The following is a 19129-nucleotide window of genomic DNA, read 5'->3' as shown; positions in this document are numbered from 1 at the left end:
CAGCATTAAAAGGCCGATTTCATTTGATCATAGTCCCAAACACCATCAAGCCTCAAATTTTCTAGCCTTCCAATCTAAATCACCAGCAGGAACAGTGCCTTAACACTAACTTCTTGTTCTTTTTGGCCACACAGGAACATTGGCAGTTTCCCCTAGCCCCTGGCTCTTGTTTTCCAACAACAGCCACCGCATCTCCATCGTGAGGTGGAGAAGACAGCAGAGGCACCAGAGCTCCTATTTATATAATACAAGTCACCAGTAACGGGTCACTCTCTTCCCAAGAGATGTCCGGCTTGGACACCTATAAACGCGCTGTCCAGCTGCACCGCACGCAGAGCCAGGGAAGCGCTCTGTAGATGAGCCAGAGTGAGAACATCCACCTTGGGTTGTAAAGGAAACTAAAAAGAAGTTGCAAATTCTTTCCCTCCTCTCTGTGTTTCTGCATAAGCTGCCAAATAAATAGAGAGCAGCTCAGATCCACACCATCCATTTATTATGTAACAATTTATTCCAGCCATAACTCCGTACAATTGACTTTAATTCCTTTAACAGAAGAAATTACAGCTTCAGGAAATAAAACCACACACCTCTAATTAATTAAACTATTTGACATCAACACTATCATTCATATATAAATAATGTTCATCTATGGACAGTTACCACTGTGCCTTGAAAACACTTTTTCATCAAGGAAAAGCACCATGAAGGAGAGCACAAGCAGCAGTGAAATCTGTCAGCTCTAATCTATCAGTTTGCCTACTAAGCAATAATTGATAATGCTATTAACAATATATCGATAATGGATTCCACATCTTCAGCAGGAAAGCCGTGCACAACTATCGGTATATCCCTCATATTCACTTCCTCTTACAGCCTTTATTGTGTTTATAACAACAAAAAACCTTGTTGTGCATTTACCTGTTCTAATCAACTTACCTCTAGAAATAATTAGCAGTGCCTCTGATTACCTCAGCACAGTTAAACAGTCACTCCTCACAAATCTAGATTGTGATCAATTGGACTAATCCAGTAGGCTACAGGGAGAGTATATTAACACCCTTCAATAATGGGTATTGACTATCGAAAACCAGGTGCCGTAAAGGAAAACAGTTAAATTTGTCATCTCTTTTCTAACTTTTCATGTGATACTCTATATATTGAGGATAGGAGATGAATAACTATAGTGCATGTGAGAGAGTATGAAGCAGTGTGTAGGTGTATATACCTGTGAATACACAAACAGAGCAAACAAATTTTTACACTTAAGCAGATAAAAGCAATATTCTCATTGGATCAGAGTCACACTGAAAATACTTCTTTACAAAGAAAAAGTAACTCATATTACATTAAAAAAAGTTTATCACAAAAACAGAAATCCTGCTTCTTTATAACTTCTTGTGCAGAGATTTCCTGTGGTCATAAAAAGAGTATTTAATAGAATCATTCCTAAAATTTCCATGTGTTTCATGCCTCAAATTACTTCTGGAAATAATAAGTAAATAGTAGCAGAGTGGAAGCACCTCTGATTTTGCACACTTATCACCCAGGTACTCACATGCACATTTATTCGCAGAGTTGGGCCACACCGCCATTGGGGGTTTGGTTTTGTTCCGAAAAGCCTCTTCGACTCTGGCTTCTGTCTTCCGTACAGTGGAACCGTGAGGATTCACTTGTTCTGCTGTTACTGATAAGCCTGCGTACAGAAGATAACCATACCTATTTAAATAAACCAAGTAGCATAAAACTACTGAATTTTAAAAGAAATGTGGAATACCACGCTGCAATCAGAACACATCAATTAATACTTAGTTGGACATTCAAAACAAAGTTTAGAATCAAGAATATTTGTTTTGTACTGACAAAATAACTCACTGGTTACATGGTCTTAAAACTGTCAGCTCTGATGGCTTAGAAAAATATGACTCGCTCTCACACTTGGGGACCCAAAGATTGCATTCTTCTATCTGTATTTCCTCTATAAAGCAAATTCTTATTGACAGTTTCATTTTTTCTTCTAATTTTAAATAGATGATTTAAAATAAGTGGCAATTCATAATGCCATCGCACACCACATCAAAAAGAGTATCTGGATTGTCACCATGATCTATGTTATGTAAAACGGATCCATATCAGAGTCAATATTATGTGATTCTGCTTTTAACAAAAAGTCTGGTTTGCTTTCTGTAATCATCTCATAGCTTCTACTATTTCAAATGGTTTTTAATTAAATTGAAAAAATGAAAAGTTTCATATTGGTTAAGCACATCTTAAAGCCATTAACAGATCTCTGAACTTCCATATTTGTGAATTAGAGTTTCCCATCCATCCACTAAGTGTCTTCAAAATGTCCTATCGTGTCTCCAGTAGTAACCAGAGCCAAGTGACCAAGATATGACAAGAACCTCTAAAACGGATGGATGCAAAAACTAAAAGATTCAGAAAGAAACTCTCACCTCACAGTCAAAAGCTACAGCACAAGTTTCTAGACATGATTATGTGTACTTTAAACTGCGTATCAAATCTATTTTATTACTTGAAACATCCACCACTTCCACCTTGTTAGCTGCTTGTTTCAACAAGATGCTGCAAATTTCAATAATCTAGTATTTTTCTTTAATTTACCAACTTAGAACTTGTTATTCTTAGGTTTGTAGTCTTTCAATAACAGCACCTCATTTCACAGAATCACAGAATCGACTGAGTTGGAAAAGACCTCAGAGATCATCGAGTCCAACCCTTGGTCCAGCTCTAGTCTGTTTACTAGATCATGGCACTAAGTGCCATGTCCAGTCTCAGTTTAAAAACCTCCAGGGACAGTGAGTCCAGCACCTCCCTGGGCAGCCATTCCAATGCCTGACCACTCTCTCTGCAAAGAATTTCTTTCTAATATCCAGCCTAAATTTCCCCTGGCAGAGTTGAAGCCCATGGCCCCTTGTCCTATTGCTGACTGCCTGGGAGAAGAGACCAATCCCCACCTGGCTAGAACTGCCCTTCAGGTAGTTCTAGAGAGTGCTGAGCTCACCTCTAAGCCTCCTCTTCTCCAGACTAAACAAGCCCAGCTCCCTCAGCCTCTCCCCATAGGGCTTGTGCTCAAGTCCTTCACCAGTCTTGTTGCTCTTCTCTGGACCCGCTCCAGCACTTCAATGTCTTTCCTGAACTGAGGGGCCCAGAACTGAACACAATACTCCAGGTGTGGCCTCCCCAATGCAGAGTACAGGGGAAGGATCACTGCCCTTGTCCTGCTGACCACGCTAGTTTGGATACAGGACAGGATACCATTGGCCTTCTTGGCCACCTGGGCACACTGATGGCTCATGTTGAGCTTCCTGTCAATTAGTCCCCCCAGGTCCCTTTCTGTCTGACTGCTCTCCAGCCACTCTGCGCCCAGCCTGGAGCGCTGCAGGGGGTTGTTGTGACCAAAGTGCAGCACCTGGCACTTGGCCTTATTGAACTTCATCCCATTGGAATCAGCCCATTTTTCCAGTCTATCCAGATCCCTCTGCAGAGCCCTCCTGCCTTCCAGCAGGTCGACACACCCTCCCAACTTGGTGTCATCAGCAAATTTGCTGATGATGGTCTCAATCCCCTCATCTAAATCGTCAATAAAGATGTTAAATAGTAACAAAAGAACAATAAATTCTAGTTTAACTTCTAGATACTATCATAATTTTGTCATCCAGTTTATCACTCTCTTAAACTGCAGTACCTCTTCTGAGATTGGTCACCAGTCCCAGTACTAAATAAAAAAGGCAGATCTATCACAAAAACAGAAAAGTCATGGAAAAAGAAAGCGATGCAGAAAATACCTTCCATTTTAAACCTGTGTAAGATTGCTAACTAACTTGCCAAGGGAATTGTGAAGAAAATGGATATGGAGCTTTTTAGCCTTAACCCTCATCTTCAGTATCCTGGAAATAAATTAAGAGCTAATACGTGGCACAAATCAGAAAATCAATGGCTTTTAAACTGAGTGAAGATTAAAAAGCCTACACTATGTGTTCCTTGCCTTCCAGACTCCTCTGGGATTCCAGACAGAAACACTGGATAACATTTCCAGAGAACCTATTAGAAGCCTCATGCAGATCAGCTTGCTCAATTCCATCCACATCTCACGTTGGAGTCTTTCCAAACGTAGCCAAGAAAATGTTGGCCAAAATCTAACCAAGTATAGGGCACATTGCTTTTGTCAGAAGGCAAATTTCCTTTCTGATGGCCACAGCCACCCAAAACCTGATCCAATCTGTGACCGAAACACTCCCCTGACCTCCTCTGAGAAGGTGTACTAATACAAGTGTAATATTCAGTCCAAGAACCGCTAGTAGCTTTGCATGATAAACCTGGACTTTCTTTTTCTTTTGCCCATAGTCCACTGTTTGCATTATTGCTCCTCTTCCACAAGAGTTCTGTTGTCAAGCTAAGAATTTTAATGCTGCTAAGGTTTGATGGTAGGATCCTGTGTCAAGCTGAGTCCAGACATACCCTGTTTCCCTGAAAATAAGACCTACCCTGAAAATAAGCCCTAGCATATATTTTCAGGATTTTTGAGGATGCTCAAAATATAAGCCCTACTCCAAAAATAAGCCCTAGTTACAGTTCATTTAAAAAGTCAATTTAAGTAGTGTCTAGGCAGCTACACATGTAAAAAAGTAAGCACCTTTTGGAGCAAGAATTGTATAAGACCCTGTCTTATTTTCAGGGAAACAGGGTATGTGCAGAGAAATGCGGATACCAAATGGGGTTTCTTCCCCATCAGACTTTATACACCCTAATCCAGTGCTTTGAAAGGACAATGAAGAGAGAAGCTTAGGGCGCTTGGAGCTGAACAAAAGCCTGCTGTGCATCACGCGATGAAGCCCACTCGCTGTGACTTCAGCATCAACATTCATTTAAGGTCTTGCTTGGACACCTTTTGTTGATACTAAAAAGAAGTATTTAAGGGTTCAATCCCCCACCACTTTGTCTCATCCACTGGTCAGATAACAAGGCTGGCTGCCCCACTCCGCGTGATTTCATCAGGAAGCTCCACTGAGGAAACCAGCCCAGTATAAGCAACCACTCTTCCATTTAGGTGACCAGCTGCACAAAGCTTTTGGACAGCAAAAGGAATAGTTTACACAGTTTTCCTTAATACCTCCTCACTGAAACATTCTATTATTTCAAAATATACTCGTATGAAGCAGAGGGGAGGAAGGAGGATCTCAGGGTTACTTCCACACCTGACCATCTGGTCATCAATCCAAAGAAGAAACCAGAAATCCCTTAATAACCTCGTGGATATGCAATCAAAACAAGAAAAGGCCAGTATACACCTTTGTCATCCCTCTTCCAAAATGTTACAAAACAGGGTACATGTCAAAGTCTAGACCAGCAGATGGATGGTGATTTTGCTGATCTGCTGTCTTGCCGAGCATATTCTGCAGAACAAAATAGGAGTAATGGGAAGGTTGGTCAGCATTCACATCCTTTCCATCCGTTACCAGTGCCAAGACTATGGGCCTGAAGTCCCATCTTCTTGATGTTCTACATCACAATCTTCGATAACTCCTGATCCAGGGTTAGAATATTCCCCTGTAATTGCCTTAAACATGAGGTTTCCTCAGCTCTCAAGAGCCTGATACATTTTTCTTCATTCATAACCAGTTAAATCTAAAACAGCCTCTTCCGTGCATTCCAAATGTTCTGTCCTTGCTAATCCAGTAAGTGATCCCAGCCCTCCACACTCCGCAGCTGGACAAACTACAGAGCACATTTGTTCTTGAAACCACCACGATGTGGTCCAAAGGCACGAGCATCTCTGAAATGTGACTTGCAGGTATCTGTGACACCCTAACAGTTTCCACACCACTGCGTAGAATGCGTTTGAAGCCCGTCCGTCGCTGTATGTGACCTGTTGTCACTGCCAAACAACTGGTACTGCTAGTTACGTACATTTGAAGGCCCGCTAACCAGCATCTGACACCAACAGTATCTTCTTTTTCTACGAGTTCATTGCGTGACACCATCAACCTTAATGATGACTTCAGAAAACCCACCTCTTGCAGAAGCTGCAGGTTTTGGCCCTCAGAAATATCTATTACTTGGTCACTGCCACAAAGACAGGGGCAGCGTTCCAGTTGGTTCTTGCAAGGAGGGATTTAGAAGCTACCCAGTCACTCTCTAACAAAAATCTCTTACCAACCATTGCTTTAACCTGAGAAGCAAGAACCTTCAACAATTGTGGGGGACTCATAATGGATAATTAACTGAGCACAGCTCTCAGCGTGGCACTAAGGCCAGAATTGTGAATATTCTTATACTTCTAATAGAAAAGTACAAAGGAGAAATGAAGGCATTATGTTAGTTCTATTTTACAGCCACAGTGAATTACAATTGGTTCTCTTATCCACAATTCAAGATACACATTGGAAGCTTGTAGAGAAATAGACAAAAAAAGCATGACTGAATGGGAAAATAAAAGGAACTGTATCTGTTTAAACCTGAAGAAGAGAAAGCCTATAGATGCTTGCATAGTTCAAAGAAATTTATTAATAAAAGGTCTTCAATCTACTGATTGAAGTATTTCAAGAACCAGCAGCTGTAACTTAAGACCAGCCAAATTCAACCTAGAAATACAATCATGTAGGTTATTTTTTCAAAAGCAGGAAACGCCAAGGCAGAGCTGCAATTACTGAAATCATTAATCCTTAAATCAGCACGAAATTTTGTTCTAATGTTATAGTTCAGTGATTTTCAATTTCAGAACTTTACAAACTTCCCATAGAGGTACAGTATCTTTCACGTGAACAGAGCACTACTGGGAATACGTTTGGCCTTCTGTTTACCTTTGGTGGTCACTTCAGAAGCTGTGGACAGACTTGGAGGTCTATGGACTCCAAGCTGAAAACAACTGCACTAATTTAAACAAAAACTTAAGTCAGTGATGTCCTCAAATGTAGGAGGTTATATTTCCTGATTCTGGACTGATGTCAGTCTCACGCTTCCCTCCATGTGAATGTAATATTGTTTCTTAATACAAATAAATCAACCAATTATCACCCAAAGTACACTGTGCACATGCCAGGCTGAACTGAAAATCCACTGTTTTAAATGCCATTCTCCCTAATAATAATTGTTATTTCATGGTATTTTTAGCATACAGCTCTTGTGTCACCACATCTTCAGTCAGTACAGCAATGCCAACACCCACCTCTTCACCATATTCTCCAATACTTTTTGTACCAACAGCCAACACATCCTTCTTTCATAAACAACAATGGTGCCTTGTCGGACCAGCTCGCATAGTTGGGAAAAGTAGACAAGTTTCAAGCTTGTGTTGCCCGAGTCTGACACCCATTCTGTATTTCATCTTAAATTTAAATTTTTCTATGGGCATTTGTAGGTTTTGTTTTCTATCCCATATATGCTATGTTAAAAGAAGTTAAACATACCTCTTTTTCTTCTTGCTTCCTTGATCTCTTCACACATCTTATTAAATTCGGGATCCAGTTCAGCAGCAATGATAGCATGAGCAGTGTCCTTCAAAGTACAAGCTCTGTGTCTAATTATTTTATCTAGAAAACAGGACAACACACTTGTTAATTTTATCACAATTACGTAAATTCTTTACCATTTCTATCTTGTTATGCATTTTATACTAGACAACTGATACAGACAGAAGTAACTCAGAAATATTACAGATGTATGAAAATGTAGATGGATCAATACCCCAGCACACTCAAAAATCGCAACCCAGCTATTTGACACAGGAGTTTTCAAAGTCTGAATTGTTACTTTAAACAACAGAGGCGTTTCTAAACAAACAGTGAATGATGAACACACCTAAATCAACTTACAACCCTTAGAAACTTGCTAGAATCAGCAGGTGTAGCCAGTTTCTACCCAGCATAATGAAGTAGAGTCCCAGGAGTAACAAGAGCCTTGTCTAGGAATGAATTTACCCACTGGGGTCGAGGAACATTCACACAATTATACTGCCTGCAAAATCATACTGCATGTCTCCTGAATCTGTAACGTAGGCCCAGCGTGCTCATATTCCTTCCCTGTTGCTTTTTAACCTTAAATTATTGTTTAATTTTTATTTAATTGCTGGTAGAAAATTCCGAATTGTGCTAAAAGATTACTTTATTCTTTATATTGAATAGCTATTTTTCATTTTAATCCATTCAGGAAAACTGGCGAGAAACAAACCTTGAGTTTGCTGCGTTTTCATCTCTATTTGGGGAATAGGACAAAACATATTGCCCACACTGGAAGCCTGAATGTGACTCATGAAACAAACATTTTTTCAGAGAAGCCCAGTTCCCATACCTTTGAAACACACAAAAGAAATGACTCCAACACTGTTGAAATTTGAAAAGTAATTGTAACTTAATAAGTAGGCCTATATGGGGAAAAATTGATACCTACAATGGTGCTTTTCAACGACACCTACAACACTCATTATTGGCTTTTAGTACAAACATTAATTTGTCACTTCATCCATACTGAATTACTTTTTCCAGTTGATGAAGGTACTTCAACAGCAAATATCAACATTAATGTCTACAACATATGATACAATTAGTAGATTTGATCTGCTTTAATAATCACTAAAGACAACAATTAAGAATATCAGTGAACATTTATTAAACAAGGTTTATAATTCTAGAAACAGCAAATTTTACAGCTGAGTGGAAAAAAAGTATCCAATATCCAGCTCAAATGAGTCCTACATATGTTTTCTGGGGAAATTTACCACCACTTCAATCAAGCAGAAACTAAAAATGTTTACTCACATATATTTGTGAAGCATTATGTTTTATGATCGCAAAGTATACTGCGTTCTTTGCAGATGTTATTTTGTGATATTAGACTTTGAAAAGTTGGTCAGATAAAGTTTAAGATGCCCTCACAAGAAAAAAAAGAGCGGGGGGGGAAAAATCAAATCGGGAGTATTTGACTGATCTACCACTTTCCTCACAGCCTGCGATGGGCAAGACTTTGCCTATTGGACACACTGTCTGTGCGAAATATTACACTATTATGACTAACACAGAGTGGATATGTTTCCACGTCTTTCCTGGTCAAACATCAGAGGGAAAGAAACAAACAAAACAAACCACAAACAAAACCCCACAACGTATCTTACTATATAATTTATCTGAAATTTTACAGCAAAGCACCAGGAAAAGAACCCCAAAGAAGCCAGTTTTGAATATCTGTACTGCGTATAAAACCAGCTGGTCTGATACTCTTATTGCCTTTCCAATTGACCAACAGGACAGGAGCAGATTCAAGCATGAAGCAGAGGCGACCATATACACCCAGCTTTAAAGAATGTGAACATTACAGGTTAATACTCAGTTAACGCATCTGAATGCATGTAATGCTTACTGAGAACAGACATGATGTCCTGTTTCAGCAGAGTATTCATACAAAAGCTCAAGTATTCTTGCATGCCAGAAGAACAATACATCATCAACTGCTCACAACGCAGAGGACAGAACTGTTTTTCATTACCTATGCAATGATGAGAAACTTCAGCCCAAAACTTAACCTACAACTAGCCAGATCCATTTATCCCAGCTCAGTCCTGAAAACCAAAATGTCCCTTTTTTGTTCCCTACATATATTTCAGATTGTTTGTCTTTGGATGAGCTCAGTGACAACTTCTGCTACTAAACGTTCCCCAAGCTGTCTTTGCTGTTCTGTTTCTGCCACACGGAATCTGTGACTCCTGTTGTTTATCCTGAACAGATCTAACCTTAGAAGTCTGTAGTCCCATAGTATCTGCTTTAAAACTTATAAAAAAACCTCTTTAGACCACATTTCCTAGAATTAAAACAAGCCCACAGATCCAAATGGCCTAAAAATAAGCGGTATGTCTCACAGTTCTCATATTCTGAACACGCACTCTTCAGAGACACTTGGAATCCCAAGTGCCCATCAAGGCCTTTGATTAGTTCATTTCAACTACACATTAAAAGTCCTCAAAAGTGTCTTATGAGGAAGACAGAAAACCTTTTGCTATATTTTATCCATGTACTTTTTTAGTTGTAAAATAAAATATCAAAAGTTGAAGCAGTAAAGTTTATTTTCTACAGATAAGAATGAGCGGTATGTTCAAAAGGCAAACGTGAAAAACAAGCGTAACTACTTGACCACACTATACTGTGTGTAGTCCATAGGAGACATTTGCAAATGTCTCAGAAAATAAAACATTTGAGAAGAAAAACACCGAAAATCAGGCTTTAACCTGGTAAAATGGTTTCATAAGATCTAATGAAAAACATTTCAACACATTGGACTGTGTTTGCAGATGGACCCAGGTTTCCAAGGATTAGTTATATCAAATACAACTGATTTCAAAGGGTGCTTTTGTGTTGCTGTTTTATCAGTGGCTTGGAAGCTGCCCATGGAAAGGCTGTTTTGGCAATGTTCTAAGACAGCCCCAGTGAAGAGTACACAACATGTTCTTCCCTTAGTTTTGAGTGTGACCAGCTTTTCGTGCATTCCAATCTGCAAATTCCATTTTAATTGAAAGCATCTCATCACGTCTCGTCAAGACAATACCGCATAATCTTGCCTAATCAGCTGCAACTGACTTCCTTGCCTGATGATTTATCCGCTTTTATTCCCATCCCCAAATACACAGTTCTTAATTTCCGTGTGTGAGTTTCACGTTCTAAGCCAACGTGGAAATAAAAGCAGGCTGCTGCCAGATCGCGTGCTGGAGTCTCTGCAGAGCTCTCCAAATTACGTCGGGGTTTCGTTACAGATACAAAGTCTATTCACTGAAAAGGAGCTTGCAAATTTGAAAAGGAACTACAAAACCTAATTGATTAGAAAACAACTCCGAATGCTCTACTTCTCCTGCTCTTTTTACATCCCCCAGCGCACCACAGGCCTCGGAATACTAAAAGCACAGACCCTTAGGGCTTGCTTATCCTAATTATCACCTAGCATGCAGTTTATTTAAATGCCTGAATAGTAACCAAATACGTGATTAAATCTCAGGCTCTCGGGTTTTGGTAGGCCAAAACTAAGTCGGTCCTTACCCCCAGGGTCTTTGTCTGGGTTGTACTCCAAAGCATTGCTGCAGATCAGGTCGATATCTGTTAGGAAATCCTTGGCTGTTAAGTAGTTGTGTTTATCAATTTTGGTTATTACTGTTGACAGGTCCATTGGCTCTTTGATAACTTCAAGGTAATCTGAAACCTATAAGCAAATAGCATATAGAAATGACACAGGACCATAGGCATTCCATTTGAACATCGCCAGTTTCACATCTTTAGATTCTTATTCATTCCACATGCTTACCTCTAATACATTCACTAAACATTTTCATTTCTAAACCACTTTATATTGAAAAAGGAAGTTTTATCAGACCAAATAAAACACAGGACTTCAGAAGCTTTTTCTTCAGTAGCTCAGCAATTTATCTTTCTAAATAAATTTAATGGTATTTTTGAGGCAAATCATTTTAACAGAAATGTATCTTTGATTTTATTTAGACTGGGTTTTTTTGACAGTGTTATAACACTGTCTTGGGTTGCAAAGGCAAAACCAAACAGCCTTACTTAAAACCCACAAAAAAACTAGGGAAACTATATTTTGTGCACCTTATAGGTAAAGTTCTCGTTACACCAAAGGCTCAAATTATCAGCTTTTATATATCTTCTATTGAATAGCTCCTTCGATCACTCGTTCAACAAAAAACATCAGGCTTAACTGATTGAAGACATTAGACTGACCATAAAGAAGGATGGTCTAAAGAAAAAGCTTTGTGTCAAGAGTTCACTGCTGACTATGAGCTTAGCTCATAATTGGAGATTTACCATCCACTAGGGCACATTAAAAAGTACTTAATTAATGGTACCATAAGGGGCTCAAGCTTGATAGTCAAATGCATCAGCACAGCTGCTGTACCAAACTTCACCAAAAAAATATCTATGAATTTGTTATTTACTTTAAGAAAAAAATCCCTATACTTGAATGTTTCAATGTGATTAAGATCACAACCAATTAAAAATACTGACAGCCTCAGAAACAGTACTGCATATTTTTGTTTGAAATCACCCACATATGATGGTGGCTGCCAAAACACTAAAGAGTTAACTACATATTGAGATCAAGCCATAATGGCTCCAGAAGTTTGTGGGGTTTTTTTAATAAAGTATCTGTAGACATTCATATAAAAATATATTATAACATATACTAACATTAATGCATTACTTTTGTGGAGCACAGTCTGTGACCTAATTCCTTAAATACACACATTGAAATTTATGATGAAAAACTAAAATGGTAAAAATTCCCTTTTTGTCTCCCTCTATGGAACCATGAGGATAACTAGTGCAGTGAATGGAAAGCCAAACCATGGGCTTCCTTTTTAACACATCAGAGAGAATCTTCACTGGAAACTAAATATTGCCGCCAAATTAGTCAGGAAAACCCTTGACTTGTCACGTAGCAGCATTCTCTGCAAGGCAAGTAGGAGTGGAATGAACATAACACATTTTCGCAGAGAGTCAAGCAGACAGGCTCTAGGAGAAAAGGAAGAGTCCTGTGCTTAAATGCACCAGGTGGGATGAAGAGGATTACATTTAATTTCTAGTGCTGTGATGTATTTTGGACAAGTTCACATTTCAATTCTCCATCTACAAAACAAGGATAGTGATTTATTCTCTCTTTATGTGCTCTTATTCATGTAAGTTTACACAGCAAGTTCTTGGGGTGAAGAAACTGCCTTCACTGTGAATATGAAGAGTTTCCTACACAAATTGACCTCCCAAGCAGTTTAATTTAAAAAAAACAAACTAAAACAAAAGTGAAAAAATCAAAGTTGCTGCTCAGACCATGCTCACACTGTAGGGTGCCAGGTTAAAGAGCTATTTTCAGTCTTTCAAAAGCAGTCAGTTACAGAACACTATGAAAATCTCAAATGAAGACGGGAATGCATTGGTCTGTAAAAGATGCCTGTACCATCCTGCATGGAATTTAGACTGCAAATCTGCTTTCTCCAATCCTGTACTTCTAATGTCCCATATTCAACTCTTAATGTCTTCCGAAAGAGATGCTTCTCTCCATAAGCAATTAAGCTTTTATTGTTTTTAATTAGCAAGCCTGCAGAAGGCCAGCATTTGATCTCAAAGTCAGGCCAAACACAAACCTATTCATACACCAGCACCTGAAAACAGATTTGAAGATCAACCTGTCTCATCAGTTGAGGCGTGCACACTCAATAATCGACCAGTTAATGCCTTATAATGGGCTACCACTGTGATTCATGGCAGCCACAAGCATTACTGCTGAAATTATTCAGCAATACTATTAATGCTTGATACAATACAGAACACGGATCACTTTTCCAATATTACCGTGCCTGTGCTTAAATGCTGTAAAAGCTTTCATTAAAGACTTGTATTTATGGTTTCAAGTACTTAAAAGAGCACTGGTAGGGATAGGAGTGATGGCATTTTAAATGCTGATTTCAGTTATAAAACTGTCAGCAATGCACAAGGTTTTTCAACAGGTCACTGGTATAGCCAAAGAACATGCTCCACTTCTTGTATCACAGATCATGGAATCACTTTGGTGGGAAGAGACCCTCAGGATCATCGAGTCCAACTATAAACTAACTCTGGCACTAAACCATGTCCCTAAGAACCTCGTCTAAATGCCTTTTAAACCCCTCCAGGGATGGTGACTCCACCACTGCCCTGGGCAGCCTGTTCCAATGCCTCACAACCCTTTCCAGGAAGAATTTTTTCCTAATATCCAATCTAAACCTCCCCTGGCACAACTTGAGGCCATTCCCTGTTGTCCTATCACTTGCTACTTGGGAGAAGAGATCAACACCCTCCAGGCAAGGCAGTGACTACCTCACCAGCTAAAAATTAGCATTTTAGAATAGAATGATCATGGATCAAACACCTATTTTTCTTATTAACTTATCAACTTCCTCGCTTTAATTTCTACTCTTTTTCTACTAGTTTCAACTTCATTGTTTGCACGTTACTGAAACAAGACCTCTTCAATATCCACCGGTTTGCTGAAGATGTTAAAGCGTTTGTCTGTCGCCAGCCTCTTGGTAACGTCCCTGAGAAACAACCGCAGCTCTCGCAACGTGTTCTCTTCCTGGTCCTCCATCCGCTGTTTTTCCGCTTCCGACAGCTCACGGGCAGGACACGGCAGTGCAAGAGGAAGAACTTCCAGAGCACGAAGAGCTAGGGAAAAAAAACAAGAAGTCAGACAATGGAAATAAATATTAACAGCACAGGGGCTCTTGGGCTTAAGTCACTCCAAATTTTATTGTATATTTAATCTGCCTTATCAATCTAATCATCACTGTGTTCTTAGCCCCACAGCTCTCTGTTTTCCAAAGCTGATAAATGTAATGCACAAAATTTCTTCTGGGCACTCATTAGCACTGCCAAATACTAATTATAATGAGTGTCATTTACCCACACCTTGTGAAAAAGGGAAATATCACAAAAGAAAACATTCAGATCAATTATTATTATTGGGTTTACTGTAACTTAGTTTACCAGCCTGTTTCCTTCTTGGTGGGGGCATTGCTGCCTCATCAAGAATTAAGCCTCTGAAAAATCGCAATCTGTCTTCTTCACTTGGTCTTTGAATATAAAAAACCTCTTCATACTGGATTCTGAAAATACATTTCACCTAAAAAACCAAACAAACAGACATAGGAAAATTGAGCATCCACTCAAAAATACATTATTAATGACCATATTTAAACACTAGTCACAAACTTTTCAAAATTAGCTACAGAAGATAAGATGGCAAACTCCACACAAAGCTGTGTACAAAGCCTAGGAAAAACAAATACATGTAATTCTCTATAATAAATAGACTTGTAGTATCCCATCATCTTAACAATGGCCATCTCTACACTGAAGAGAAGACAAAGGGCAGGATTGAAAAAAAAAATCAAATAATATGTTGCAAAGAATGAATAAGAACCTCATCCTGAACCTTAGAAGATGTGGAGCTAAAGGTGAGGCCTTCAGACTAAATCTACATTTAATTACACTTGAGTTATTTGTCAAAATGGGCAACTGACAAAATGAGTGGAGATTATAAAAATCAGTAATACGTAGGATCATCCCTCATTAAAGAAAATTACAAACACTTAATTAGCGTTACATTTTCAATTTGACCTATTTTAAGTTCAAAAACCACTGCAATGGAGAATGTTTTTCCATATCAAAACATTTTGAAGAGCACACAGCTCCCTAACAACGCCGCCTTCTACAATAAACTTACCTCTTCAGGCAATTCACTATACATGGACTCGGAGGTAGACAGTAGAAATATAGGGGAGAAAGATGGTATATCTTGCAGCAAAGTTAGAAAAGTAGCTCTCACAGTTTCACTGACAGCTTCCCACCAATCACCAATATGAGGCATGTAAACAATACTTGGTACTGTTCTTCGAGCTTCACGAAAGATCTAATTAAAAGAAACAATGGTATTTAAACAGGTAAACTAATTGTTGTTATCATTTGTGAGTAACAAAATTCTTGTGGAATAGGAAACTACTCACATTTGTGGTATTTTATATACAAATATTCCAGTAAAATACAACTATCTAATGATAAAAGCTTTTTAAACAAGCGCTTGTGACTGTTATCTGTATCATTCAATTATTTTACAACAATGTGCTGCGGAGACTACAAAACAACTGCTCATCATATATATTTTTATAACTTGTTAAGACTGAAAAATCAAGACCGAAATTAAACACGTTTGCAATTCATGCACAATCCACCACAAACTGTTGTGAAATCTAAAATATTTAAAACTAAGTAATTGAACCTAGAACCACAGCACATCAATTCATACACAAGCTAATAAAATGAATACCAGGAACCAAATACCAAATGTGACTGAGGGGGCAGTTAAAAATGTAATTACTTTCACAGGCAGCAGAAAGAACTCCATGACCTTCTAGACATCCCTTTCTTTCAAACATGAAAATAGAAAGAGCCTATGAAAATCTGGCTTTTAAGTACCATTCCATTTAGCTGCCTTTATATTGATGCAACTCATCTGTGCCGGAATTACAGAATTAACTCATTACAAGAGAAACCGAAAAGTCACCTGTGCACATGATTCTTCAGGCGTTTTGGCACTGACTGAATAAAGTGCTGGCAGATCTAGCCTGTGTACAGAGAATTTTTCCAGAGTGTGCAATAGCGCCGGAGCGAGGTGCGAAGTCTGACCCGAACCTCTCTCTCCAGAGAGCAGTAACCTTGGTCTGTACGAGGTTGGCTGGTGATAAGCTGACCTGTGACAGAATAAGTTACAAAATACAATTAATAGGCATATCTTAACATCGGATGGATATATATAATATTTTAGAAACCAAAAGACTTTCTGAAACAGGTAACGGCCTAAAAAAATTCAGCGACCTCAACACTACTCCACGTCTCAACAGCTCAAGCTTTGTTCTATGATTTCGCAACAATTTAATTCACACAGAATCACAGCATCGACTGGGTTGGAAAAGACCTCAGAGATCATCGAGTCCAACCCTTGGTCCAACTCCAGTCCATTGACTAGATCATGGCACTAAGTGCCATGTCCAATCTCAGTTTAAAAACCTCCAGGGACGGTGAGTCCAGCACCTCCCTGGGCAGCCATTCCAATGCCTGACCACTCTCTCTGGAAAGAATTTCTTTCTAATATCCAGCCTAAATTTCCCCTGGCAGAGTTGAAGCCCATGCCCCCTTGTCCTATTGCTGACTGCCTGGGAGAAGAGACCAATCCCCAACTGGCTAGAACTGCCCTTCAGGTAGTTATAGAAAGTGATGAGTGATTCAAACTCATCTGTGCAAAGCAATGCACATATTAAATTCATCAAAATTTTTGTTTTATTCAAAATCAATTCCTTGATCATACAAAAAGACTTAATACCTTCGCTGAAAGTCCATCTATTTAATCACATCCAGTTCAGTCCTAACTACTAAAGCATCTTTTCAGCAGCCTCAGGAATCCCAGGTCAATCCACTCATCCCTTGAAGTGCCACCCAAGGCGCCAAGAACTACCTAACATCTCAATACTTTAAGAAATATGAACTAGAATTGAATAAAATCACAAAAACATTCTATTCTAGCATATCGATACACTTCTATTCAGCAGATTTCCAGAGAGAAGATTTTAAATGAAAAACTGCAAAGGCAAACTTATTTTTTGGGTTTTTTTGCTGTTGAGAATAAATCCTCATGACCCCATACAAGGATTTTTGAGCTTTTGTGCTTGTTTTGTGGGTTTTCGCCCTGTTTTGGCAACAAGCGAGATGTGAAGAAAGAAGCATTAGTTTTTCCCATTAAAATTCTTTTCCATTTAAAGAAAATTCATTCTGAAACGAGAAAGGTTTTCAATTAATTTGCATTTTCTCTCATGAAGGCACATTCACCTGCACGTCAATCAGCTCGGGCAGTGAAACAAGACTGGCTGGTTTTATTTCAGGTTAAATAGTTTTTAACAGCTATGAACGCTGCTGACCTTTGGATTTCAATTCTGCTGGTCGCACACACAGACAGCAATACAATTACTCAAAAAGATAGATGAAGGGATGCTTACACACTTCACAAAAATAAACATACACTTTGAATTCCTTTTATTTAGACACAAATCCCCACAGATGTGTATCATTTTGGTTTGGGGTTCCTCCTTCCACCCTCACAACTAAAGTTTAAAATCAGCATTAAAATACTTGACTGTGTACCTCCAACTATTCGAACTTAAATCCTTACTTTTTAGCTTAATGTTCCACAAATGCTGTTCTGGCATCACTCTTCAGCACAAGAATGTAAGCAGTTTTCCACAAGATGGCTCTACTAAACAGTACTACTACTGAACAGCTTTCCTAACTTCATTTTCTTTATTCAGCAAACTCCTTGCAGAACTCATCACATAAAGCACCCTAAAACTATTCTTAATACAGAACGAAATGATAGTTATTTTGTTAATTACTGTAGCCAGTCCACTTCATGCAGAAAAGACTCAACCAAATTTCACCCTTTTGAAATTCCCATTTTCCAAAAACTTTCCATGAAAAACAATGGAAACAAGATGTTAGAAATGCTGAATGCATTAAATATATAACGCATCCCAAAAGCCGCACACACTGAAGCTCAAGAATACTTTAGACCAAGAAAAAGCAAACAATCCCTCCAAAATATTCCTACACACTTCTCTTCCTAGTTCTTAAACTTTCAAATCAAAAGGGCTTGTTAGAATTACCATTAGAATTGCTGTTAACATCCTCACTTCAAAGCTACACTTGTTTGTTCCAAAATATTTCTGATGACTATATCCAGGATGTGGTCTTTCCAAGGACCATTCACAATTCTTGTCTGCACACTCACATGTTTCTATTACAGGACACTATTGCCACCACAAAGCAAAAGATCACCTTCGTTACCTGTCCCAATGTGAGAAATGAACAGTTTTATCTATTTGGTTATATACATTTGGAGAAACACTCACATTGTAAAATGAAGGTAGGGTTTATGTATAGCAGCTGATGACTGTTTCTTTGGTGATCCTGAGGGACAGCTCGTCTCAAAAATTGATGAAGCGTTCTCATCTTCACTATCATCTAATATTAGACTTGGTACATCTGTTCCAAGAAACATATTAATTAGAACCTTATCACTTCTAAGCACATGCACAACAAACAAGACATAACAATTTCCATGTGAATTATAACACATTTTCAAATGTAGAAAAAATGAGTTAAAATTGTCTAAACATCAGAATACAGAATAACAAGTACTTGTTACTTCAGAAACCAAAACAAATTAAATATTGTAGAAATCTAATCACAATTACAATTTATTTTTTTTAAACCATCAAGCAGAACAACTTCGCAAATATGACAAATGTTTAACTTGTTATGAAATGCTTCCTTTGGCTTTATTTCACAGCTAGAGGTTTTTCAAGGATAAAGTTATACAATCTGTAATCCCTCAGACTACCTACAATGTTGTACTCATGTATTTGTGCTAAGTGCCCAAATTTTTACAGGTACACTTCCTCCAAAATTATTCTCAGCATGACTACCTAGACAATATATGTTTATGAAGTTTGTTTTCCACCCTCTGATAAACTGCCAAA

The 19129-nt window shown here is 38.5% G+C and overlaps 1 protein-coding gene across 2 annotated transcripts in view; it reads right to left on the bottom strand.

Moving 5' to 3' along the window:
- Positions 1 to 19129, bottom strand: part of ATAD2B (ATPase family AAA domain containing 2B) — an 89202-nt gene that overhangs the window by 21196 nt on the left and 48877 nt on the right. For both annotated transcript variants that reach the window (XM_080342360.1, XM_080342361.1), the window contains exons 17-24: positions 18500 to 18632; positions 16105 to 16291; positions 15268 to 15453; positions 14529 to 14664; positions 14011 to 14207; positions 11037 to 11196; positions 7428 to 7550; positions 1556 to 1693 (exon numbers count right to left, since the gene is read on the bottom strand). In XM_080342360.1, the coding sequence (XP_080198486.1) occupies positions 1556 to 1693; positions 7428 to 7550; positions 11037 to 11196; positions 14011 to 14207; positions 14529 to 14664; positions 15268 to 15453; positions 16105 to 16291; positions 18500 to 18632 (1260 nt within the window). The remainder of the gene's footprint in view (positions 1 to 1555; positions 1694 to 7427; positions 7551 to 11036; positions 11197 to 14010; positions 14208 to 14528; positions 14665 to 15267; positions 15454 to 16104; positions 16292 to 18499; positions 18633 to 19129) is intronic.

This window comes from Nesoenas mayeri (assembly GCF_963082525.1).
Source record: "Nesoenas mayeri genome assembly, chromosome: 3".
Classification (NCBI taxonomy): domain Eukaryota; kingdom Metazoa; phylum Chordata; class Aves; order Columbiformes; family Columbidae; genus Nesoenas; species Nesoenas mayeri.
This window is presented reverse-complemented; position numbering and strand designations above follow the sequence as displayed.